The sequence below is a fragment of the Phyllostomus discolor genome, chromosome 1 (assembly GCF_004126475.2).
Source record: "Phyllostomus discolor isolate MPI-MPIP mPhyDis1 chromosome 1, mPhyDis1.pri.v3, whole genome shotgun sequence".
Lineage (NCBI taxonomy): Eukaryota > Metazoa > Chordata > Mammalia > Chiroptera > Phyllostomidae > Phyllostomus > Phyllostomus discolor.
In genome coordinates, this window is record NC_040903.2 from 154,022,864 (window position 1) to 154,049,819 (window position 26,956).

Here is a 26,956-nt window from a genome sequence, read left to right on the forward strand (position 1 = left end):
CCACAATGGTGTATCAGGGTGATGCTCTAACCAACTGAGCTACCTGATCAGGGCTGTATGTATTATTACTTTTTAAGACAAAGGCATATTTTAAATTTTTTTATACATTATATTTTGTTTTACATATTTTCTACCATGATTGTGAATTACCTGTAAGAAATGAAATAAAGCTCTGGCTGGTTTGGCTGCGTGCTGTCCTGCGAACCAAAGGGCTGCCAATTTGATTCCCAGTCAGGGCATGTGCCTGGGTTGTGAGCCAGGTCCCCAATTTGGGGGCGTGTGAGAGGAAACCACACATTGATGTTTCTCTCCCTCTCTTTCTCCTACCCTTTCTCTAAAGATAAGTAAATAAGATCTTTCTTAAAAAAATGAAATAAAAATTAAATATTTGGTATAGAAGATGACTTAAAAGGTAGGAGGATAGCAGATTATCAGAATGTTTTCTAGGCCAAAACAAGATGAAAAATATTAGTCCTCTAGTTCTTAAATGAAATTGTTGTGAAAAAGACATTGTTCACTATTTTTCCTTTGTGTAGAGAATCCTCACAATGTAATTTTGATGAAACGTAGTTTTGCTGCTTTCATGATACAAAACCTTGTTCCTCAAATATTATGATAATGCTTTTAAAAAGTGTATCTCCTTAGAGATTCTGATATGCTTCTTCTGTACCCTGTTTTAAAAATCACTTAGTTAACATATGTCTCTAAGTAAAAAAGATAGGGCATCCATATTCTTATTGAAATATTGCAGCTAAATTTTACATGGTTTTAATTTCAGGATGAATTTACAGGAATTGAGCCCTTGAGTGAAGATGCTATTATCACAGGTTTCAGGAATGTAACTATTTGTCCTAACCCAGAAGACACTTGTGACTTTGCTCGAGCTGCTCGTTTTGTATCAACTCCTTTTCATGAGATAATAACCTTAAAGGATCCTTCTGATCCAGAGAGACTGTTGCAGGAAGAGGATCTCGATGGGAAGACCTCTGAGGACCAGCCAACTGTTTGTGGCACTGTCTACAATCCAACTCTCAGCACCAAGAAGCTGAGGTGACTGGTGATTATAGGTTGCACAAACCAGATTGTTTAAATGCTCTTCCTGCATGTGCTTATCAGTTGTAGCAATTAATTATCAAGCTCTTACTACCTGCCAGGTACTGTGCTAAGTGCTTTACATGACAGTAGGGCTGCCCCGGGTAAAATGTCAATGGAATTTAGTAATTGATTTGAATATGATGTTTAGAAAAGTACATTTTGATGGTTATGGGATTAAGAGGCCCAGGAGGATTATGATGTAGACCTGACTGGGAGAGAGAAAGCATTTATTTTTCCTTTAATATAAATTTAAAATGATGGTAAAATAACTTAATACTATTTTCAGTTAGGCAACTACAAAGTATTTTTGATAAAGAGTTGGAAATGAAGAAAAAGTAGGTATGAAGGAATCGCATAGAGAGCCAGAGACCAAGCGTTATGATATCTAGCCATATTTAAAAGCCAGCTAATTTAAACAAACTTATTCCAGCTTGAGGAATATTCTTAAGTTTGCTAATTTGTGCTTTTAAACTGCATTTTCAAACTCTTTCCAACCAACTTTTTATCACATTTGTTAGCGTGCGCTCACTTTGAGTGATGTTGGTGCCCCCTTTCTTTTTTGACCCTTTCTTACTGCAGAGTGCGAGGTTCAGAGAAGGGATAAACAGGAAGAAGGTTAGTGTCTTAGTTTCTTAATAGTTTAGTATAGATGAAGAATTGGCATTTACTATAGATTAGGTAAATAAGTCATAAGTTGAGAAATTTAATGCTAGGTATTGCTTGTCAGTCAGGGTAAATAAAGGTACCTGGATTCTGATTATGAGTCTATTTCTGTTATAGGAAAATAATGGCCTTTGAAAATGAGACTGTTAAATATTAAATAAAATCACAACAGGTAAATTGATGGGACTGACTTATTTGTTATTCTCCTAGCCCAATTATTGAAGACAGCGGTGAGGCCACACACTCCTCTGGGTTGTCTGGATCTTCTGCCTCGGGTATAAGCACCTCCTCCATCAAATGTCTTCAAATTCCCGAGAAACTGGAGCTTACTAATGAGGCCACAGGTGAGTGCCTACGTACCACTGACTGGTAAGCAGACATCTGCATCCATGTCTGGTGAACACTCATTTATCTCAGCAAACCAAGCTATGTTTTCCTTTTCTAGAAAAGTTCCCATAAACTGTGAAATTTCTAAAATGTATTAGTACTAAATGGGCATAATATCATAGAGGCCTGAGGTGGATAAGTGTTGTTAGGTTATCGGTATTAATCATGTAATCTTGTTTTTATCCCCTCTGTTATAGTACTCCTTTTAGGTTTTCTGGGTGATGTTTTGTCTGTTTGTTTTTTTACAACTGCCCCTCCCCCTCCAGAAAACCCCATTCAGTCACCCTGGTGTTCACAGTATCGTAGACAACTACTAAGATCCCAACCAGAGCTGAGTGCTTCTGCAGAGTTTTTTGTAGAAGATAGATCAATGCCTGAACTGGAAATAGAGAAGGAAATTGAGTTAGGTAAGTACCACTAAATGCATGTCTTTTTGTGTGTGACAGTGTACAAAGTGATTATTTGTACTTAAGGTTAACGCTTTTGGTCAATAAATATTTCTAGATTGTAAGAAATAGAATCATAGAAGTTGACACATTGATAAGTTCTTGTCCCAGTAACAATAGGAATTATGTGTTCTTTCAGTGTTTAACAAGTGATTTTGAAAAATATTCTAGCTGCTACTAACTAGCAAATATGTAGTGCTGTTAGCCCTTGAACCAGGGAGTAGAAGCGAGGGGCCTATACATATTCCAGTGGTTTTTAAATGGAGTCAAATCTTCCCAACAGGTAATGAGGATTATTGCGTTAAACAAGAATACCTAATATGTGAAGATTACAAATTGTTCTGGGTGACACCAAGAAACTCTGCAGAATTAACCTTAATAAAGGTGGGACTGATTTCTTGTCATTACAGTTACCTTGTCAGTAATGTGTGTTGAAGCAATAACTCTGGCTCCATAGTACCATCAGGTCCTTTGAACAGGCTATAAGCTTCTTATAGAAAGTCACTGATGCTTCAAGAAATCACTCATCATTATGTGCCAGGATCAGATAACAGAAATAAGAAGCAATTGTATAGGTTTCTTAATGCGTCCATACATACTAACTATTCCTATAATTTTATCTTTTTGAGGGAATCTGAAATTTTCTGGCTTACTCCAGTATGGACCGATTACATTCTAGCCTTCAGTTGCGTGCACGCGCGCACGCACACACACACACACACACACACACACAGAGTATTATTTTGAAAATTTCATTTACTGCCATCCTAGAGATTCACGTTACCTCTCTTATATTGGATGTCTAGTTATATTGGATTCCATTTTTTTCTTCTTTCTTGGTTTAAGCCTTTGTGTTTTAGTAGCTTCCTGAGAAGGGGTGCAGGAGATGTAAGTTTTTTGAAATCTTTCATCCAGAAAATTCCTTATTCCACACTTTACTTGATTAGTAGTTTGATCGGATGTTAGAATTCAAGGTTTAAAATGCTTTTTACTTAGACTTTTGAAGATGAGTGCTATTATCTTTTGACTTCTGATCTTGCTCTTAAAGTCTTGCCATTCTTTGTGAGAGATTATTTTTCCCCTCTCTGGGTTCTTGTAGGACCTTTTGTCCCTAGTCTTCCAGAGTTTCACAATTACATGCTTTGGTACAGTCTTTTGTTACCCATATGCTAGGCACCTGATGGCCATTTCAATCTGAACTCCTCAGTTCTGAGAAATTTTCTTCAAAGAATGAAATTTTTCTTCCCCTCAGTCTTCGTTCTCTCATTTAAGAACTCCGTTTATTAGGATATGAGATCTCCTGGACAGATCTTTAAAAATCTTATCTTCTTTCTCCTATTTTCTATCTCTGTCTTTTTTACTTTCTGGAATGTTTTGTCAACTTTATTTTCAGTCTTTTTACCGTGTTTTTTGTTTCTTCATGTATTTAGTTTGCAAGAGCTCTTTTATTCTCAGAATTTTCTTTGTAGCATTCTCTTCATTTCAAAGGTGGCATATTCCTTATCTCTCTGGGTGTATTAATGATGCTTTAATTTTTTCCTCCTTTGTTGCCTATTTCCTTTTGTCTGTTTTGATCTCTGGCTTCCAAGTCTCAGGTGCTCTATTCCTATTTCAGTGTGGGCTCTGAAAGCCAATGGAAAGCTCTGTGTATGGAAGGGACCTTGACAGCTGTGGGGCTCTCTGTAGCATGATCTTGCTTGGCCATTTTCTATTCTACCTATTAGATCTTTAGATCTTTTCTGTTGAACTGATCAGATCCCTCAGAGAAAACTTCTCTAATTTCCTCCCTGGAGCACATAATCCTGGCTGCTATTTCTGGAAAGCTGAGTGGGGAAATTAGTCTGGAGAGCAGAGGAGAAGGAAGTCATCTTAATGTTTGATATGTAAACTTATTTCTCTTGTCCATGTGGTATTCCCAGCCTCAAGAGTGCCTGGTATCCTCTAACCCAGAGCCTTTCTGTTTTGCCCTCTAGGAACAAACTTCTGGTGTTCTGGGGGAGAAGCAGTTGCTAGGCCAGGTTATAAGAGGAGGAGGGAGAATCGGGGATCTAACTTCCTCTTTAGCAGTTCAGCCCCTCCTGGTGTAGCTCTGCCTTCACCCTCCTATAGCTAATTGGCTAATTGGCCGCCAGTTTTATACTATAGGGAGGCGGTCTTTTATCATAAGTGTGGTTGCTCTCAGCTTGCTCCGTTGCTAGAATCGGCCTTCCTTGGGTCTGCCAAGTGGATTGTTATCTCTTATCGTTCTCTTTTCAGCTTCCAGAATTTGCTGATGCTGTGTCGTTCATTAGACATTTATACTTTAAAAAATATCCCTTTACTATTATTTCTGTTGGAGTATTGGAGAGGCTGGAGGGAATGTTTTTAATCTGCCAACCATAACCATAGATTCTAACTGCTCTTATTTTAAAACATAATTTCTTACAGGTGTCTCCTCAAACTGTCCCATGGGACTTTTATATCAACCTGAAGTTGAAAGAACGTTTGAATGAAGAGTGTGATCATCTGTGCAGCTACTATCAGTACCAGGATGGCTGTATTGTTTGGCACCAGTACACAGACTGCTTCACCCTTCAGGTCTGCAATCATCTAAAAATATAATTTCAAATCCTCGGGTAGAGAGATTTGTGCTTCATTTAGCAAAAGGACTTAGAACAAAATTCTTGCTAATCTTCTAGAAATAGACCAATTCATTATAAATGAAAAGCATCGATCATTTTCTTTTCCCAAGTTATTTTTACCAAGAATCTCTTTTAACTTTTTATGATGTCGGTGTTCAGACATATACAGAAGTTGGTAACAGCACAGTGACCCAGTCATCTGGGATCATCATCAGCTCATGGTCCCTCTGGTTTTAAAACTCCTGGTCAGATAATTCCCACTTCCCTGCCACGTCTGGTTTTGATGCTTGGTCTGTCTCACTAAATTTTGTTTTTTGCCTTTCAGTATTCCTTGTAATTTTTTTCTTGGTAGCCGGACACAATGTACTTGGTAAAAGGAACTGCTATAAGTAGACCCTTTATAATGTAGTGATAAGGTGTGAGGGGAGAGGAAGCATTATATAGTCCTGCGATTTATGTTCTTTTTTAGTGAGCCTGTGCCTCTGGACTGTGAACTTCATAAGGGTTTCTTAGCCCCCTCCTCCAGCCCCCCTCATGTGGAACAGGATAGCTAGAACCAGCTGGAGCTGTTGGGGGTTTCTTTTCCCCAGGTCAGGTAGAACCTGTTTAACCAGTTTTCCCTGAGGACAGATCCTGTTAAGAACAGCGTACTGGCCCTGGCTGGTGTGCTCAGTGGATTTGAGTGCTGGCCTGTGAACTAAAGGGTTGCTGGTTCGATTCCCAGTCAGGGCACATGCCTGGGTTGTGGGCCAGGTCCCCAGTAGGGGGTGTGTGAGAGAGACAAACACACATTGATATTCCCCCCCTCTCTTTCTCCTTCCCTTCCCTCCCTCTTAAAGAAAAAATAATAAAATGAAATCTTCCCATAAAAGAAAGAAAAGAATGCCGTAGACTATTTCAAAATGGTTTCTTTTCTCCTCCTCCTGCCAGAAGCAGGAGAGGAAATTTTTCCCAATATTTACTGTGAGAACCTGGTATATAGCTCTTACAGGTAAAAAAAAGCTCACAAAAGTGTGGATCTACGCTTCCAGATCCCAGAAGAGTTACTAAGTTTTTTACTTGATGAGACAGAATGGCAACTTCCAAACTCCTTTTGTAAGGAATGGGAACCAGAGGTTAAAAGGACTATTTTTGCCACTCTTATTTTATCTATACTACCCCCCACTGGGTTATTTTTAGACCCCAAAGACAATACAACATTTTATTTGGAATGTTCTTAAGAAGGTTTTTGCTGAATATTTTGATTGTAATATGAATTCTCTAAAATGGTTGGAATAGGGGTATTTGAAAGCTACCATTTATAGAGCACATTCTATGGGCCAGGTCCATCCGGGATGCTCACCATCCATTGTTTCCTGAAATCCTCACAAAGAATCTCACAGAAGAGCAGTGTTGTTCAAACTGAGGCGAAGGCCCAGCCTGCAAAGGAGCCTACATTCTGCTAGAGAACTACAAGGAAGAGTAGAAAGCAGCAGTAAGCAAGGTGTTGAGTGTAAGTGCAGTCACTCTAACTTAAGAAATAGTGAGTTTGTTTGTCCTTCTATCTGCAGGATCTTTTTCAACACAGTGAATTTATTACCCGTGAAATAACAGTGCTGATTGTTTATAACCTTTTGACAATAGTGGAGAAACTACACAAAGCAGAGATAGTCCATGGTGACTTGAGTCCAAGGAGTCTGATTTTTCGAAACAGGTTGGTCCTTTCATTCTTTTAATGTTTCTCTTAGCTTTCTCTTAAAACACGGATAGTTGTCATTTTCTTCTACCTTTTGACAAATGCCACATTGACCAACTAGTGTGTTAAGAGAATATTTGCTACCTAAAAGGCAATAACACTGGGAATAGTTTAAAAGAATTCAAAGAAAAAGACATTTTGGAAATATATTAATTCAGAAAAAAGGATTACCCACTCAGTATTGAGGTGATTCCTGTCAGGAAGAAATGTAAAATAAGAATGTTGGGGGAAGGTAGACAGTCTGACCCGTCTTCGAGTGGACCGGGGCAGATCTGGCGGGACAGAGGCACCGCTTAGTTTCACAGACCAAAGCTTCAGTCAGGCCAGATGAAGGTAGTTGTGGGAGGAATGGGTGAAACCAAAGTACAGGTGCAAGCTATGCCAAGGAAAGGGGCTTACTGTTCAAATTAAACCCAGCTTAGCCATCGGATTCAGGAGGTAAGCACAGAGCAGGAAATAAGAAAGCCCAAATATTTAAGAACTGAGAACATATAGAACACATTAAGGCATGTACACTTACACAGTGCAATACTACTCGGCCCCAAAAAGGAAATTTTACCTTTTACAACAGCGTGGATGGACCTAGAGATTATTATGCTAGATCAAAGAAGCCAATCAGAGAGAACAAATACCATATGCTCTCACTTACATGTGGAATCTAATGAACAAAATAAACTGATCAACAAAATAGAAGCAGAGGTATGGACACAGGAAATAGACTGACAGTGTCAGAGGGGAAGGGTGGAGGGGCTGGATGAAAGAAGGTGAAAGGATTAAGGAAGAAAAACAACAACTGTAGTATAACTCATAGACAAAGAGAACAGTGTGGTGATAGCCAGAGGGAAAGGGGATTGAGGGGCGGGGTGGGTAAGCTGGCCAAAGTGGGAAAAATGGGGGTGGGAAGAGACTTTGCTTGGGGTGACAGATGCACAATGCGGTGTGCAGGTGATGTTTTATTGACTTGTACACTTGAAACCTGGATGGATTTGTGAATCAATGTCACACCAATAAATTGAATAAAAAACAGTAAAATAAATTATTTTTTAAAAGAAGAACAAATTAAAGCATGGCCAAGGAAGGCATAGCCCACAGTTTTTGTTTCATGAAAAGGAATGGAGGACCATCACACCCTTGTAGCAGCTGCTGGTCTCATAGTGTTTGAGTACAGCTGTCCAGTGTAAAGCGTCTGTCTGCCCCAGCTTCCAGTGACCAGTTAGCTCTCTCTGAAGTCAATGATGTGTACAAGAAGCTTCCGTCATTCTTTATGTTTCCCTTGATTACTTAATCTGTAAGAGAAGACTGAATTATAGTTGGTGTGGAAATCAAAGGAACCCTCAATGTATTTCTGCAATTATAACCAAAAGAACTGGAGCATCCCACCTTCTTTCCTGAGAAAGCAGAATTCTTCCACCTTCCCCGGGCATAATGCAGCAGCACTTCTCATCTGGGGCAGCAGAGGTATTTTAGATGAGACGATTCTTTGTGCAGGTCTGTTCCAGGCATGTTGGGGATGTTTTATATCTCTGTTCCACCCAGTTAAATGGATTCCCCCAGCCATTGTGACCACCAGAAATCCTGCCACGTGTTTTCAAATGTGAGAACCTGGGTATAGTTTTTATTTTCACTGTGTTTCACACCACTGAAACTTTAGAGGGTAGTGCTAGAGTTCTGAAGATGGTGGAGATTTTAAGCAAAGGGGTGTTCTAACTAAGCCTTTTAAGGGTTGAGCATTTCCGTGCTGTGTCTTTAGATATCCCTTCTCTCAGTCACCAGTGACTCCAGAAAAGCACATAGTGTTAAGGGGGCATTGCCTTTTTGTCAGTGCCTAGCAAATTTGGTAGGAAATTTCAGATAGATTCAAAAAGAATTAAAAGAACTTTTCAAAGTCATTTAATGAAGTTTTTATATATTTTTTGTGAGGAAAATAAAATTTAAAAAATGGATGCCTTGCCCATGGCAATGGTGAGTGGCCAGTTCGAGAGCGAAGAGACCTACCTGCTTCTTTTCATTAACCTAAGAAACATTTCCCTGCCTCTTTCAAGTTTAAAAATATCTGAGAATTATAGTTTTGTGATGGCCAAAAGAGCGGTCACAACTTTTACCAAGGAAAAATGGGAGTAGACATAAATTTTGAAGTAAAATAGATCACTTGGTGCTTTGTATCATGGGGTTAGTCAGAGCCTGTGCTTAGGAATAGGACTTGCCAGCAGTGTTGGCCAGGGACTTGAGGAGAGTAACTGGGAGAAGCATGGAGACAAAGAAACACAAAACTAGCCCACTGCTTCTCTCACATAAGTAGTTCCTGCATTTCTGTGAGTGTAATAGCTTTATGGCATGGAATAAACCCGAGGAAAATAAAATCAATTAATAGTGAATTAGTGTTACATAGTTGTGTTTTTGTTTGTTTTTTTTTGTTTTTTGTTTTGTTTTTTCAGGAAGTAAGAGTTGAAATAAGAGCAAGGGAGAATTTTGTATTAGTTTAATAGGGACAGTATAGTTTACATTTCAATGTAGGTAGCACTTTACAAAAAAAGAGCTTTATGTTGTTTTCAGTTAAACTCTGGGAGGGAGGAATCTGAATGAAAATGGAAACTTGGAATGTCTAATTTATAATAGTAAACAAGAACGACTAGGACACCTAGTTTCTCTATCATAATTCTTACCAGTATGTATAATCATTGCTTTTATATGTACAGTGTAAGGCAGAGGCATGCACTCCACTTCCAATACTTCCTTTATATAATGTGGAAACTTATAAATGTTCTGTGGTGACCATGGACTGTATTTTAGATATACAGTAAGTACTTTGTGTCACTAAACTATAATCTTGACATTCCTTTCTTGGTCGGATGGACACTGCCACTGCTCTTACAGGTGCATTTCAAAAACTAACCACTGGAGGGAGCTGTTGTCATAGCTAAGACACCTACAGAACCTCTTTTTCTTCTTTTTTTTTTTTTTTTTAAGACCATCTATGCAGCTTCTTTCATGGCCTATTTTATTATCCCTCTCTCTTTAATTTTGGTTTAGAATCTACGATCTCTATGATTGTGAGAAGAACAATCAAGCTTTGAACATAGTGGACTTTTCCTACAGCGTTGACCTGAGAGCACAGCTGGATGTTTTCACCCTCAGTGGCTTTCGGACGGTGCAGACCCTGGAAGGACAAAAGATCCTGGCCAGCTGCTCTTCCCCCTTCCAGGTGAGTGTGAGCACGCCTGAGCACGTGCGGAGGGTTTCCTGGTCGCTTTCTTTTCCAGAGAAGCTATGGGAGCTACTGTTTACTGATATTTTCTCTCCTGGAATAGATGACCTAGTTTTCAAATATCATCAACTCAAGCAAAATGTGCCATTTTTTGTCTCAACACTAAAGAATAGACACACACATGCAGACCCTTGACTAACTCAGTAGCCGGGGTGTCGGGGCCAATTCTGCCACTTATCCAGGCAGTCTTGTATAAGTCATTTTCTGTGATCTTCTCTGTAAAATAAGGATAACAGTCTGCTCTGTATTCATCAGAATCGTTGACTATTAAGTCAAATAATGTAATATGAAAATAACATCAGGACAAATATAGAGTGTTTTTTATGTTATTTGCACAAATGCTTTCTGACTCAGCTCTGGACATACGGCATTTGCTGACTGAATGTGTAGCATGAGCCTGAATTAATCATGTGGACCACGTTTAGATCACAGCTGGAGTCCACTCAAATGCAGTAGGTCCACAAATATGAATTCGACGGTCCAGATATTTTTGTTACCTTTTGTTCTTAAGGGTGATTCCTAGAGTTGGCTCAACTGATCACTTCTTAAGGAGCTTTTCCTTTACTGTAAGGGTAAGGAATGGTCTACTAAAGTAATATATCGTAAAATAAACTTAATCACTATAGTATCTCTCAACTTCCTACATAAATAAATTACCATGATAGTAGCAGAGAATTATTTTAGCTGACAATACTTTTTGTGATTCCAGGTAGATCTGTTGGGTATAGCAGATTTAGCACATTTACTGTTGTTCAAGGAGCACCTACAGGTCTTCTGGGATGGGTCCCTCTGGAGACTTAGCCAAAATATTTCTGAGTAAGTATTAGTGATTTCAGGGTCTCTGCCTGTTCAAATAATCTTCGCTTTCTCTTGGGTGCTCTCTCTGCTTTGGCAGCCTTAGTTTTTTTAGTCCCAATGCCATGATTCCATTCGTTTCAACCAGTGTTTCTTAGGAGTGTCAGCGGAGCACCTAGTGCAAGACAGGGGAGTTGGTAATTAAAAATAAGAAACAATTCAAACTTTAAGACATCATTCTGGACCTAGATTTATCATACAGACTGCAAAACATTTCATGAGAATAATTTTCTAACCAATTGGTCTTAGTCTCCCCGCCCCCCCCCCCCCCCCAAAAGATTTTATTGTCATAAAGGCCAGGGCTGGTCTTAAGTCTTATACCCCTCTTTCATAGCTGTTGTTATGAAAGGTGAAGCATCTCTTGAAGAGAGTTAAATTTTTAAATTATATACTAACTGTAGGCTATTATTTATTTAAATGAATGGATGGAACCAAAACAGAGAACTGAATCTCCTTGGTGAAGAAGTAAATGGTCTCTTAATGAGAGCCGCTTGGTCTCAGAACTTTAGTACTTCCTCAAGCCTGCTCATTCACCTTGTTACATATTCCATATTCTTCCTCAGTTTATCAGAGCTAATAACTTCTCAGAACAAGGTTACCAATCTAATGCTTATTGATAAGTTCTCTTTTTTTAAGATTTATTTATTTTCTTTATTTAAAAAAATTTTTTTAGAGATTTTATTTATTTATTTTTAGACAGAGGGAAAGGGAAGGAGAAAGAGAGGGAGAGAAACATCAATATGTGGTTGCCTCTCATACACCCTACCAGGGACCTGACCTGGCTGCAACCCAGGCATGTGTCCTAGACTGGGATTTGAACCAGTGACCCTTTGGTTCGCAGGCTGGCACTGAATCCACTGAGCCGCACCAGCCAGGGCTAAGATTTATTTATTTTCTAGAAGTGGGAAGGGAGGGAGAAAAAGAGGGAGGAAAATATCCATGTGCAAGAGAAACACTAATTGGTTGCCTCTTGCACGCCCCCAACTAGGAACCTGGACCGCAACCCAGGCATGTGCCCAGACTGGGAATTGAACCAGTGACCTTTCAGTTTACAGGGCAGCTGTCAATCCACTGAGCCACACCAGCCAGGGCTGTTCTTTGGTTTAAAAAAAAAAAAATCAGTGTTGAAGATTTAACACCTCTTCTCCTCCATTTCCCCCTCCCAACAATTGAATAACATTTTTTTCTTTATTTGATTCAGAGTTTGGCCAGTCTTGTTTGTCTCTAACATGTACTTTAAAAATAGGTTTAAAATATCATGTAGTTACTTCAGTCAAGCTTCGTATTCTCCGAGGATCGTGGAGATAGCAAACCACTGGGTGGGTAGAGAAGGGCTGCGGTCTCCAGTGACCTGGACTTTAGGAAAGTCAGAGTAGAGGAGACGACGTTCATGTTTCTTCTATTTGTACAAGGGAAAGGCTGCATCTTAGTACAACGGAAATGTGTAGATTCAGATGAGAGAATTTTTTCCCCCTTTTTGTGCATTGTATTATGGCTTTTCCCACTGTGGTCAGTCTTTTTTTTTTTTCTAAAGTTTCACCTTGGACTTTCAAAGGACTACTTGAATGATCTCTAACCCTAGAGTTCTGGGCATTGCCTTAAATCATCTTGATGCATAAATGTACTTCTTGAGTTAAACACAGAAAGAATTTTAACTTTTATATGCCTAATCTTGATGGAAATGGTTTTATATATTTTTAGGCTAAAAGATGGTGAATTGTGGAATAAATTCTTTGTGCGGATTCTGAATACCAGTGATGAGTCCACAGTGTCTGTTCTGAGGGAACTCGCAGCAGAAATGAATGGGGTGTTTGACACCACATTCCAAAGTCACCTGAACAAAGCTTTATGGAAGGTAGGGAAGCTGATTGGTCCTGGGGCTTTGCTCTTCCAGCAAGATAGGCAGCCAAGTGTCTCTCAGATGCCTGCCTGAAGCCACTGGTTCTGTCGTAGGACCCCGACCTGTGTGTGCTGTCATCTACTTAGGGCACATTTAGATGCACCGCCAACACTCTTCTACTTTTTGGTAGCGGTATACTTCTAGGTAACTGGCACTTTTTTACACAGCAATGTACCTACTCTTGTTCTTGTCTAACTAACAAAGAACTGTTCTATTCTACATGCTCTCCATGTGAATGGGTACCTTGTTGTCTAATGCATTTGTCTCTACTTTCCCCTGTACTTTTCCTTTTTGTAATTTGTGAGGTGTACCCTTACAATCACTGTGTATTTTAGTAAATAATAAAATAGCATTTGTTAAATTTGTGCTTCTACCATCCTTTCTACTTCTTGCCAACTAAGATGATAAATAGCCTGATTTTTGTAGACAGGAACCATGGTGCCATGGAAACGTACATAGTCTAGATTTGGGACTGTTACGATAGGGTCATGACGGAGCAGCTGTTTCTTCAGGTGTTCCTGACCTTCAACTAAGTTGTCTGGATTGAAAAGTAGATAAAACGATTTATACAAGGCCAAATTTTCTTAAATTTCAAGTGGCAATACATTGAGAACATATATATGTTCTCAATGTATTTTAATGTTTTTTTATTTTTTATCCACCAAGTTCCTTGGTCTATTTATATAATGTAGTGGTTCTGTTGCTACTGGGTCTCTGATTATGTCAGTGGCTGTTAGAAAGGAAAAGAAAAGGTTTGAATGGGGTTTAGCAACCCTTTAGAAATGGGCTGATGACCTCTGTGTTCCACACGGAATGACTTGGTGGAGACGTGAAGGAATAGAAAGGGGTCTTGTTATTTGGAAGATCTGAAGATGTGGAAGGTCAGAATAAAGAAATAACTCTGAAGTGTGGAGTAACTTGCAAGAGTAGGTCTAGATGAAGTATTTAGGCCCCCACATGGAAGCATGAACTACCCCTGGCCTTGGGGATAGGAAAGGAAATTGGTATAAAGGGACACTGAAAATTATTTACTTCATATCTAAATATCAGAATCATCATATATGGCCCTGGCTGCTGTGGCTCAGTGGATTGAGCACAGACCTGCACACCATAGGGTCGCTGGTTCCATTCCCAGTCAGGACGCGTGCCTGGGCTGCTGGCTGGGTCCCCAGTAGGGGGCACTCAAGAGGCAACCACACATTGGTGTTTCTCTCCCTCTCTTTCTCCCTCCCTTCCCCTTTCTCTAAAAATAAGTAAATAAAACCTTTTTTTTTTTAATTATCATATATGTCTCCATTCTGGTGCCTGATTTTTTTTAAGCTCTAGCTGTCACTGTTACTGCTCTAAGATTTCTGGAAAGCAGAAAATTCTAAATATGTCTCAACTAAAAATATTTAAGCATATATAGTTGAAGCGCCGAGTCAGAAATTCTTGCTCTTAACTAAAATATGACTCCTCAAACATTTTCATGCTTCTTCTCATACAACTGAAGATGTAAAACAATGTATTTGTATCTTCTAGTGATTGAGCCCTTCAGCCCCCCTGCTCTCCTCATTTTTCCATCTATTGCTTAACACAAAGGCATTACTCTGAGGCTGGGCAATAAATTTAGATTCTTTCTTACATAAACTTAGCTGCCATCTAGTGAATTCTTCAGCAGCCTTGACAGCAAGGCTGACCAACCAGTGGGCATGGGGAGAGATTAATTTCTGAAAGTCCACTCTGAGGAAAGGGAAGAGAATCTGAGGAAGCTACTCATTTGAGAACTTGCAACTGTTTTGCCGCCTCTCCCCCTATTTCCCCTCCCCTCCAACTGCAGGCCTTTGTCAGGGGGCAGGAGCAGTGCCTGACCAATTGGGACCTGTGATGCCTTCATCTTCTCTTTGCCGAAGCATAAAACCACATGCTGGCACATTCGTATTTCTCTTATCTCTTATGCTTGTTTGTCTTGGGAGAAAGAAGCCTCTGATTTTTTACTGAAGTTTTAAATGATTCTTAATTCTTTTCTCACTGAGGCAGAGTAGCATGATGATGGACCTAGAAGGAAGAAAAATCAAAAAGCTGAAAAGGCAGGATTCTCACTTCCGTTTGAAAGAGACCATGGAGCACAGAGTGCCCTCACTAATCTGCAGTGGCTCTGAAGCCCCGCCCCCCTGTGATGGCCGGCGTGGAAGAGCCCTCTCCCCGGGGAAAAGAGCGCTCTAACCAGTGCCGAGCCTGAACCTAGAAGCACAGGGTTTTCCTGTAACAGCAGGACGTCAAACTGTTAGTGGAGCTGTTACCTCAAGATAGATAAGAAAGCCTTTCAGAGGCTTAGCGCAGGACTCTGAAATGAATCTTACTGTGTTTAGGGTAAAGTTTTTAAGCAAAGACAGCAAAGAAATGATTCTCGCCTGTTGCATCAGAAAATGAGAGGTTATTTATCCAACTTCACCAACTCTTTCTAATATGTTAAAATTTGCTTCCAATCTGCCTCCTAAAATTAAAGGTTCCCTTTGTAAGGAAGGTACATTAAAGAAAAGTTTTTTTTAATAAGACAAACTTCAACCTTTGAGGTTCATGGCTCCACCAAAGACCCATGAAGCCATGAATTGAATATGATAAAGGTGGCGTTTCAAGTTAATGTGGGGAAAGACGTGTTATTCAATGACTGCCGTGGAGACAGTGGGTTAGAGGTGGATCTCTACCACCAGTGCCACCACTGGTCTGCGCTGCACGTTTGTACCGGTTGGAGAGAGGCCCGCCCTCTGGTGTACGCAGTGCCCCACCACGCACCATTGCCTGGCCGGGTTTTGGTCCTTCTCAGCCTGGTGCTCTTGTGCGATGGATAAATGTCATAGCCATGTGTTTTAATGCTTATGCACAAAACAATTTCAGATAGGTCAAAAATGTTAATACAAAAAAAGAATATAAAATATTAGTTTACTTTGTAATTTCTTGTCTATGTGACATTAAACCAAGATATAAACAGAAGATTGCTATATTAGTATAATAAACAAAATCTAACATGGCCACTTATCTCTCCTGTCAAAAAACAAAACAAAGTAGGAAAAATTACTTACAAATACATATGAGGTGGGACCCAAAAAACCCAGATTTTAATTATTGAATATAAAAAATGATGTATTTATTCTTACATGTTTAAACTTCAGTCACCTTCAAAGTACTCTCCATTTAATGCAGTATACCTATCAAGATGTTTTTTTCCACTGCTCAAAACATTTTTTTAAAGATTTTATTTTTAGAGAGGGGAAGGGAGGGACAGAGTGAAGAGAAACACCAATATGTGGTTGCCTCTTTAGTGTCCCCTACTGGGCACCTGGCCTGCAACCCAGACATGTGCCCTGACTGGGAATTGAACCACTGACCCTTTGGTTTGCAGGCTGGCACTTGATCCACTGAGCCACACAAGCCAGGGCTCAAAACAGTGTTTGAACTTGTCAATTTCGATGCCTTTTAGTACTTCTGCCATTTTTTGTCTCACTTCTTCTACATTGGGCAAAACATTTCCCTTTGAAGCCTTTTTTTTTTTCCAAGATTATTTTAATTTTTTTTAGAAAGAAGGGAAGAAAAGGAGAAGGAGAGGGAGAGAAACATGAATGTGAGATACATCCATCCTCTCCCAAGCCCCCAACTAGGGACCTGGCCCACAACCCAGGCATGTGACCTGACAGGGAATCAATTGATGACCTTTTTGTGAGCAGGCCACTCTCAATCCACTGAGCCACACCAGCCAGAGCTCCCTTTGAGGACTTTTTTCATCCCAGGAAACAAAAATGTCACCGGGGCAAGATTGGGTGAATAGGGAGGTTGGGGCATGGTAGTCATGCCGGGTTTTTTTGGTCAAAAGCTGTTGAACACTCAGCACAGTGTGGGCAGGTGTGCTCATAAATCACCCATCTTGAAATGGGCAAATGTGTGGAAAGTCTTCCCAAAAAATTCACTGAAGCCAAACAGAGACAACAATGCCAACTGGTACACTGACACAGAAGGGTTTCTAGAACACTCATCTAGTGGGGGAAGTCTGTATACCACAAGAGGCCCACCCTCCAGAAGACAATTCCAGTTTTGAGGGGTTCCCCCTCATACTTGCATCATCTTTCACTTGGATTGCCTCAGTTCTCACAACTGTCTCTGCTCTCCTCTCCCTCTTCCAGGCACGTACGAGCCCTCCTGTGGCCTCCCATCTCACGCAGCACAGCATCTAAGACCTGACCCGACTACTCCTGACCTCTCCCTGACTCCTCCTTCCCTTGCTCACCCCACTCTGGCACTCTCATCTGCCCACCTCCTCGTGCCCCTCAAACATGGCGACTAGTTTCTCTCTTTACAGCCTGTTCGCTTTGCCCTTTCTCCTGCCTGGAATGTCCTTTCCTGGGTTTCACGTGGATTACTCCCTTACTGCTCTTCAGGTGTCTGCTCAAATAGCCATCTCATCAGACAGGCCTTCCTGGCCATTCTGTGCAAAATAGCTGCCCCACACACACTGCTATTACTTTCTCTCCTCTTTACCCTGCCTTATTTTCTCTCTGGCACCTATCAACCACCTCATGTGTGTGTGAGTGTGAGTGTGTGTGAGGGTGAGCATTGTCCTGTTTACTCTTTTCAAAATTAAATTTTTTCCAAGTTTATTTAATCAAAATGTTTATTTCCCACATGTGTTTAATTGAGCCTCACAGTCATTTGAAAGTGTGTGTGTGTGTGTGTGTGTGTGTGTCCTACTACCAGAATTTAAGCTCCTAAGGGCAGGGATTTGCTTTGTTTCCTGTAAAAAATGCAACATAAACCTGAAGTTTTCATCACTCACGTAGTAGTTGAAAGTTGTGTTTGAGGATAAGGGAGGCAAGCACTCATTATTAGCTGGAATGCAAATTTAGTGCATTATTAGGTGATTTGGCAATTTTTATTAAATTTAAATACTCATTTCTTTCTGTTGATCAAGTCTCCTACTATTTACCTTAAAGAAATATTGACACTGGTGGGCGGAGATAAAGCGCTGTTTGTAACCGTCCTCCCTGCTTCCAAGGCTCCTTATGTCCGAGAGAACAGTCTGACCCTGGGAACGCAGGGTCCTGGCACTAAGCGGAGGTGACATCAGACCACTTTTGTAGACAGGGGTGGGGTGCCTTGGCATTGCTGCTGAAGGCCCGTCTTCCAGTCTGGCAGGAGCCTTCCAGATGGCAGAACCTGAGTTAGGCTTTGAAAGACGAGTTGCCCACATGTTCAGCTTCTGTCAAAAAGGACGAAGTGATTGCCTGTGGGGAGAGGGTATAATGGTGGGGAGAGGAAAGAACGAAGGCTTTTACTTGTTAATTTGTACATTTCTGATATGTAGGGGCATTACTTTCTTACGTCCACAGGATAATCTAGGCTAAGAATTACGGGCCGTGGTTTGTCATCTTCTCCCTTATCTACATTTAAAAAAGTAAAAAGCTTAATACATGTTAGTTGTTTTTCTAATGCGAAATGTAGGTTAATTTGGAAATAAAATGTGAGCCCGAAAATAATTTTAAATCGTTGAGGATAATATATCTAAACTTCTATTTTTAGTATGCTAAAAATTCATGTGCTCAAATGTTTTGTCATGTTTCTATTCAAGATATGCTTTCTCAAACTACCATCTTCCTACTGTTACAACTTCCTATGTCTGTGAACAAGGGATTGAATTATATAAAACTCAACTTGCTCAAAATAAATATATTTTATGGCTTTTGTATTAAAAACTTGAGTTTCCAGAAACTGACATTGTGTGATTGGGAAAGGACCACACAGTGATGAACTTAGGCTGAACCTCTGTAAACACCTCCCTTTCCCCCATCGGAGCACAGCACTTCCGGTAACCTCGCTCTGCTAGAGGCTCCGGCGGCGGCAAACTCCGCTGTTGAGCGTTATTGTCCCGTAAGTTCAGATTTCTCTCCGTGGGGAACAGTGGTTGCCCAATCAAACTGCTAGTTTTCAAACCTCATATGAGCAAAGGACTATGTGTCTACTTACTTTATATGCTCCCAGAAATTAGCACATAGTTCTCAAAAAATAAGGGAATTAAAATGTTGGAAAGGAGCAGCCATGAGTTTCAAAAAACAAGTTGCAGGAGAGCCTCAGCGAGGGGGAGGAGCCTGTCCTGCGCTGCGCGTGCCCGGCGCAGAAACCCGCTCCCCTGTCTGTCCGTGTCCCTGCATGCGCGTTTCTTTAGCCTGCTGTTGTGACTGGCTGCTGACCTTGCATCGTGCTATTACACTTCATTGTTGTGTGTATTCTTTTCAAAATTAAATGTTATTTTTACAGGTTTATTTATTCCATCACAATGTGTGCTTTATTTCCCACCTGTGTTTAAATCAGCCTCACATTCACTTGAAACAGTTACGTGAATAAGTGTGTGCGGCAGTTTCAAAGTAGTTTAATCTTACCGGCCTGCTCACGTGGTGTATTTTATTTAGTTATTTCAGTCCTGCAATTAGCCAAGTGAGGATGAAATTTCATAAAAACAAATACCCATTAAAATGATATGAGTATCCATTTACTTGTTTGATGTTGCTTTTTTTTTAAGATTTTATTTATTTATTTTTAGAGAGGGAAGGGAGGGAGAAAGAGAGAGAGAAACATCAATGTGCAGTTGCTGGGGACCGTGGCCTGCAACCCAGGCATGTGCCCCGACTGGGAATCAAACCTGCGATGCTTTTGTTTGCAGCCCTTGCTCAATCCATTGAGCTACGCCAGCCAGGGCTGTGTTGCATTTTTTAAACAAAATTGAAAAAGAAATGTGGTAACACTAGAATAAAGTAATAAAATGATGAAAAGGATGACACGTGAAGTGTCAGTGAAACTGGACCATTTAGGAAACTGGACAGTGGAGGGTGAGTGTGTGTGGTACAGTGGGTCAGGGAGTCCCCGTGAGCCCAGTGGGTTGGATGGGCAGAGACATACGCTGGGCAGAGCAGACAGAAGTTAACCAGCATTGCTGGGAGGGACTTTACTGGTCAGCTGGACCCGTCGTTAGACGGACAAAGAAGCCATTTGCCTAGAACTCACCCAGTCAGGCACATCCAGGATCCAACCCTGTGGACCAGTGGTCAAGATTCTGTGGTGTATCGACCGCTGGGGGCAGCCCATCGCTCCTGCCCATACCAGTCCCCTGCTATGTTATTAGTTGCCTAGGACAGGTGCACATGTACATGCCTTACCTTAACTCAGATGAGCTCTCTGGGATAAGGTGTATGTCTCTTATACCCTAGATATAATTTGCATGTAGTGCTCATACTACAGGGCATCAACCTCACAGGCCCAGAACCTCCTCAGTATTGAGGAGGCTCCCTGCCTGTGGCACCACACCAAACGCCAGCATGGTTGTTAGAAATGCTCTCTCTAGAAACCAGAGTGCCTGGGCTTGACTCCTGGCGGTGTGGCACTGGACACGTTACTCTAAGCCAGGGCCTTCCTCCACAGCATGAGGACACTCTGGGTGCCTACTTTGCGGAGTACTGAGAACTAAAGCTTTTAGTACAGATACTCTTAGATGCTTGTACTGATTTAGTTCTAAATGTCATTTAAATGGTCTAAATTTCTCTGGAAACTTCTCAAGTACATTGGGATCCCAGCTACTTGACTGGAGTCTCAGTCTTGGATTAATTTACAGTCCAGAGTAGAGCTAAGTCTGTAGCATAATTAAGGTGAGTGAAAGAAGTGTGGTGTTCCATAAGCTAAAGGATAAGGCAAAACGGTGTGTTTCTGTTGGGAGTGACCTTCAGGCAACAAAATATACTTAAAGAAGACAGTCTCAAGATCAGCCAAGAAGCAAGCACCAAGCTATCATGAAGGTCCATCTGGTCCCCAGTCTTTAGTCTCAAGGTCATTTAAACGCAAAGGGCCTCCTGTGGTTTACAGCCAGCTGCAGCTGCCCTGCCGAGGTCAGAGCACAGCCGTCTAAAGGTCGGGCTCCGGTCCCGTTGGCTGTGCCGGGTCAGGCCGGGTCTTCCTGCTCACGTCAGCGGGAAGCAGGGTGCAGATCCCTTCTCTGCCACCCACACTCGTCCTCACTCCTCTCCCTCACCAGAGACATTTCTGCCTCAGGGGGCAGGGCCCACTCAACCTGTTTAAATCCTAGACATTTTGTGACTTCCTGAGACTTCTTTGTAGAGGCTTCCGGAACTATTTCTGTTTTATGCTTTGCTACATCCCTATCCCTGTCCTGAGCCAGTGGATAAAAGGTGACCACTGTTTAATAGGAAAAAGGAAAGGGGAAGCATAGGAAGCCCTAAGAACTGGATTGAAGAACTAGAAAACCCAGGCTCATACCCCATGTCTGCTCCTTACCAGCTGCTTGATCACGGCAGGTCAGTCTGCCAATATGGAAACTAGTGCTGACAGTTCCTACCCCAAAGGGCATTGTGAGAACTAACAACACAGTATGGTTGCCAAGCATGAACGTTTCTTGGCTCGTAGCAAGCGGTAGATTCCTGTCTCCGCAGCAGCCGGCTCAGAGACGGGTGGGGCTGGTGCGACCGCTGCGTCCACTTAGGCCTCCAGCTGCAACCTGCTGCCTCCTGTTTTACTTTAATTTTTCTTATTTTTAAGGTGATTTATTTTTAGACAGAAGGGAGAGAGACAGAGAAACATCAATGTGTGGTTGCCTCTCACATGCCCCCCACTGGGGATCTGGCCCGCACCCAGGCATGTTCCCTGACTGGGAATTGAACCAGTGACCCTTTGGTTCACAGGCCAGCACTCAGTTCACTGAGCCACACCAGCCAGGGCCTCCTATTTTGCTTTAAACGTGTTCTTTTACCTGCTCCAGGACAGGAAATAATCTCTTGAAATGTGTTGAAGATTAGCTAATAAATATATAGAGGGCTCTACAGGGGCTCCAGTAGGATAGAGAGACATAAGGCATGCTGACTCCCTTCAGGGAATTTATAACTTAGCTCAACAAACAGGATGTTACGGGTTAAAATCCAAGACAATATGCAGGGCAGTCAGTCAAAGGACATCTCACAGTGAGCCATGACCAGAAGCCAAAGGTGTGTTAGGACACATGGCGGACGTGAGGGCCACCCTGGGCTGGGGTGTCCCGGAAGCCGTCATGGTATGACGGATTGGAGCTGGCTTGTATAAGGTAGTTTTCACCTACAAAAGTAACCACACAACAATGAAGAATACTGGGAGGGGTAAGAAGGTCTGCTGTCTCACAGGACACCAGCCTGGTGTTGGACTCCTTGCGCAGGACCCAGTCCCAGGTCTGGGCTCTGCCGTCCTCAGCGTGCTGGCTTTGTCCTCCAGCTGGTCTCCTGGGCAACGCAGATGGCTCCCACAGCTCCCAGCTCAACAACCTGGAGCAGCACAAGAAAACTTGCCCAAAACCCTCCCGGCAAACTTCCCCTCTTATTTTTTGGTCATTCTGTCACATGCCCTCCCTGGGCTCCCACACTGATCCCTGGCAAAAGGAAGGGCCTTGCTGAAACTGGTCCAAACCAGGAGTCATCCCTGGGACTGGTGTTGGGGGAGGGGCCCTCCCCCACCACACGGGAAGGGGGAGAGCGCACATCCACATACATACTCGGGGTTTCTTCCAGCCAGTGAGAAGAGAGGTGAGATGGCTTTAGAGAGGCAACCAGCAGTGTCTGCTGCACGGGTGGTGTTGGATTTGGTAGCAAAATCGCATCCTGGACCAGAAACATCACCCGGTTGTCAGCCCCTGTCCTGTCAGTGACCGAGCAAGGGAGTTGACTTCAGGAGGCCTTCGTCTTCTCATTTCTGAAATGGGATAAGGGTTCTGGCCTAGGTCACAAGTTACATGAGGACAGGGACTTGAGCTTTGTACCCAGCAAGTACTCAATGGATATTTATTGAATGGATTCATTAATTGGATTATTTGAGGATTTAAGGAGTTAATGTATAGTAAGCACAGTACATGGCCTATAATGTGTGCTCAGGAAAATTAGCTTTTAGCCACAGTCACTGTCGGGGCATTAGGAACCCTCCGCCTATCTCCTTTTCCCGCTTTGTATCACGTGGACGGCCAGACACGTCCGCAGTCCTTGCCCCTGCAGAGGCTGGGACGTGTGGAAGGCTCTGCTCCTGGCAGACTGGGGCGGGGATGGCAGAGGCCCGTCGCGTCTCCGCTGAAAAGAGGGCACACGTGTGGAGTCTAGTACTTGGGGCTCAGCAGTTTGTAACCGCTCTGACCTGTTTCTGAGCCGGCCCTCACCTTACCGTTAACTCCTCAGGGTCCACCCCCTGAAGTGCCCCTGGGACCAGCCCAGTGGGGAGGGATGCCCACAGAGGGCTTTTCTTTTTCATTGTCTCTGTGAAGGCCCAGCCTGTTTCTGCTAGTCCCGCCTCGTCCGTGCTCTGACAGAGCCTGGCCAGCCCCCCCTCCCCCCATGAGGCTGCTCCCAGGAAAATGCGGCCGCTGCTGGGCCTGCTGCCAGCCACCGAACTTCCGAGGACTGAGTGCTGACTCCCTCCTGAAGTCTCGAGGCCCTGTCCTCCGTCCCGCAGAGATGAAAGCCAGCCAGAGGCAGCTCATCCCTCTCTGCAGCACTCCCGGCTCGGGATGTGGCCAGACCCCGGCTGAGCAGCTCCCTTCAGCCATCTGCGCAGTGTCACCCAGAAACAGTCGGGCCAGAGCCGCCCCAGGGGATTCCCGCCCCGGCCACGGGGTCACAGTGAGAGTCAGGGCAACACTCCGAGCCGCAGATCCCTCCTCTGTACAAATCTGGGTAATAACATCGACATTTTGGTGTTTTGAAGATTCAATGAACTAACAGCTGGAAAGATCCAGCCTGTGCTGACACCTGCCAAATACACGATTAAAATGTTTTCAGCTGCTGCCACACCACCTCAAAAAACCAAGTATTTTCACAATTCCACACACCCCTGGAAAACGTGTTCCATTCCCTTGCAGCGCAGTTTCTCCCAAGGGGAAACTCCTGGATGTCCCTAGCCCTGGTCACCACTAATCCCGAAGAGATTCTGGTCTGTGCTCCTCTCCCTCTCGCCCCCTATGGCACTGTAATGGACTGGGTAGGACAGGGGTGCCGTCCAGAACGGTGCCTCTGGCCAGCTGCTGACACTGCCCTCTCCTCCGGGTGTGTGTCTCTGCTGACCGTCCCCGTCACTCTCTCTTCTGGCTTCCCCGGTTGCCCCCGAGGCGTGGGGGATGCCAAACCAGCTTCTTGGGGAATAATTCCTGTTTTCTGTCAGACGCCACTGTGGTCCCTCTGCCTCCTGCCCACTTCACTGCCCCTCGGTGTCCAGGCAGATTCTGCAGCCCACGCTGGGCTGCTGGAAGGCCTCCACTCTTCACTTCCAGGCCGAGAGCCAGTCTTGGGCCTTCTGCTCAAGGCCAGAGTGGCAGTGGCCAGGGAGCAGGGCTCTCGGTAGTGACTCCTGGGCTTTTCCGATCTGCTTTATTTGTAGTGGAGAGTTGCTGGAGAAATCCCCTGCTCTGCAGCCCAGCAGGCACTCCTGTTGAATGGAGCGGGACTAGGAAAAGTGCCCCCCGCCGCCCCCCCCAGCCCTCCCAACACCTCGCCCTGCCCCCAGGGTACTTCATCACCCTGGGCTCCCTACCCCCACCCCAAACGCACCAGAGGGGCACAGAAGGTACCCAGAGTACCCCCATTTGACAAGGTCCTTAAGCATCCTTCCTACTGAGGACCCCCAGGACCTGACCTGGTCATCCTCCTTTTTGCAGCCATACCTGAGAGGGCAGGCAGTGCCCTGGAGGCATCTGCTCCCCAGGCACCCCACCTGCCATGCAGGAGGCCATTTGGGAAAATCTCCTGGAGGTGAGGCCCCTGCGTCTGCCCTGGCTCTCCTGGAGGCCCAGGGCTGAGGGACACTGCTGAGGTAACTGCAGCCCCACCTGGGGTGCAGGACACAGGCCTCCAGTGACAGCACCTGCTCATTAATCCAAGGCTTCCTCTCTGGAGCCTGCCCTGGCCCGGGACGGGGGTAGGGGAAGGCGGCGGTAGGGGAAGGCGAGCGGGATCCGTTCCTCCCTTCCTGGCCCTGAGGTGCGAGGTGCTGACGAGTGTAGGCAGGTACAGACAGGCCCGCGCAGCCATCAAAAAGGCCTGTGTAAAGCGTCCTCTCTGCATGCAGCGGGAGGAGGTGGGGGAGTGTGTGGAAGAATCGGGAGATCTAGAAAAATTTGGCAGTGAAAGGGAATTCTTCCCACATGCTAGAACACTACGCTTGTTTCTGAAACGTCAGTCTCTGGGAAAGTTCAGGACTTCACTGTCACAGGGCCTTTCTAAGCACAACTCCAAATGCTTCTCTTCGAACCACGCAGCGGCACTGTTGACACAGGCGACCGTTCCAGCTGAACCTGACTCACCAAAATGGTGCAGATGAGGCAAGTTGCTTTTGAGACTCTTTGTACACGTCCATTTTCAAGAACAAAAGAGCTTCAGGTGGAAGACGTTATTAAGAAACTGTAAGGACACCATCTTGGCTGGTTTGCACACTGCAGCCCTGAGAGCCAAGATTCAAAGGCAGAAATGCCCGTGGTGACAGCACTCCCACTGCCTCTGACCAGATCACGGACACAGCGCACTCGGGGCCAAGCGAGAACGGGCCTGCATGGACAGCATGGGGAACCACAGAGGCCTGCGAGGAGGGGGAGCCACATTCCAGCCCTGCCGTGCCCCCCCCCCCCCATTTCCTGTGTGGCTTTGCTGAGTCACTTGATCTCTGGGCTGCAGCTTTTTCACCTGTAAAAGCAGGGGTGGGGCCGATGATTCTAGAATCCCTCTCAACTCCGTGATTCACCATATTCCAACTAAGGGAGGCCAGAGCACGGAAGCCCTGCGGGTGTTTATTCATTCATTCAACAAAGTTTGCATGAGCATCTACTGCGTGCCCAGCACCATGCCCGGACTCCTGCCGCGGACAACTCTGCCTCCTGGGGTTAGCAGAGAGGCAACTACCCCGGGAGCAAGGGCAGAGGGCACGCCGCTGGCCCAGGAGCGGAGGCTTCTGCAAGCCTGCCCCTGCGACAGGCCGCCAAGCTTTGCGGCGTTTCCTCAACGGGCTGGCAGGTCCCTCCCACCCCCACCCCACACCCCACCCTTTCTACAACCTGTGAAAGAAATGGATCTAAGTTTGCCGATATTTTCACCAAGTCAAGCAGTCACGCAACGTGATAGAGCAGGGGATGAGTCTGCTCGTGCAGGCCATCCCTTTTCAGGCCATCCGTTTTACAAGAACAGAAGAATCAACAATGACCAGTGATCACACTCAGCAATTTAAAATGATTAGAAAAAGTGCCAAAGATGCCGCGGTGACCAACGGCCGGTTTGGGGCCTCAGGCACCCTTTCCTTCAGTACGAGCGCCCTGGTCTCCACCGCATCGTGTCTGGTGACGGGAGCACTGTGCCCAGGCTACCGTCGCCCTACTGCAGCCAGAGGTGGACACGTGGCCTGAGCTCACTGACCCCACGCTGCTCTCTGCTCTCGGCTCCCAGGTGTGGAGGTGTGACAGGCAGGGTGTGCGTGGGGAGGACCTTCCGTCCAGGTCAGTCCAGATGCCCGGAGACCTTGGGGCTGCACCGGCTGCTGTCCTGAACTTGATGCCCCAGACTTCTCATCCATGCTAGGAATTAGTTACCTGGTGGCCATCAAAAAACTTTCTTTCCTGCTCAAGGTGGAGCTAGGGTGAGTTCCATGGCTGGTAGCTGGAGGACCTGACTAATTGAAGTTTTTATGGTTAATGCCATGTGGGCTAATAATACTTTGCAGTTCAATCGAAATGTCTATGTGTTCAGCTTGAGCCCTTTGCACAGGAGGTGGCTGGGGTCACGGTTTTGAAAGACCAGCCTGCCCCCTGTTGGTAAGTGGGTAAGAATGAGCGACAGCTGCAGTCATTCCAGCTGAAAACTTAGAAGGAAATTCATGTTTGTTGAGCTCTCAGAATGAGCCATCCCTGTGCCAGGAGCTTTGTTCGTCTGATTCCCACAATCCTGGAAGTCAGGTGAAATAATCCCCATT

General features: G+C 44.1%; 1 protein-coding gene across 2 annotated transcripts in view; it reads left to right on the forward strand.

Annotated features, from left to right (window-relative positions):
- Positions 1 to 13,334, forward strand: part of BUB1B (BUB1 mitotic checkpoint serine/threonine kinase B) — a 66,088-nt gene extending 52,754 nt beyond the window's left edge. For both annotated transcript variants that reach the window (XM_028507402.2, XM_036031651.1), the window contains exons 15-23: positions 779 to 1,050; positions 1,969 to 2,102; positions 2,412 to 2,552; positions 2,875 to 2,975; positions 5,019 to 5,168; positions 6,763 to 6,905; positions 9,978 to 10,149; positions 10,922 to 11,028; positions 12,769 to 13,334. In XM_028507402.2, the coding sequence (XP_028363203.1) occupies positions 779 to 1,050; positions 1,969 to 2,102; positions 2,412 to 2,552; positions 2,875 to 2,975; positions 5,019 to 5,168; positions 6,763 to 6,905; positions 9,978 to 10,149; positions 10,922 to 11,028; positions 12,769 to 13,000 (1,452 nt within the window). In that variant the 3' untranslated portion in view covers positions 13,001 to 13,334. The remainder of the gene's footprint in view (positions 1 to 778; positions 1,051 to 1,968; positions 2,103 to 2,411; positions 2,553 to 2,874; positions 2,976 to 5,018; positions 5,169 to 6,762; positions 6,906 to 9,977; positions 10,150 to 10,921; positions 11,029 to 12,768) is intronic.
- Positions 13,335 to 26,956: the final 13,622 nt, after the last annotated feature.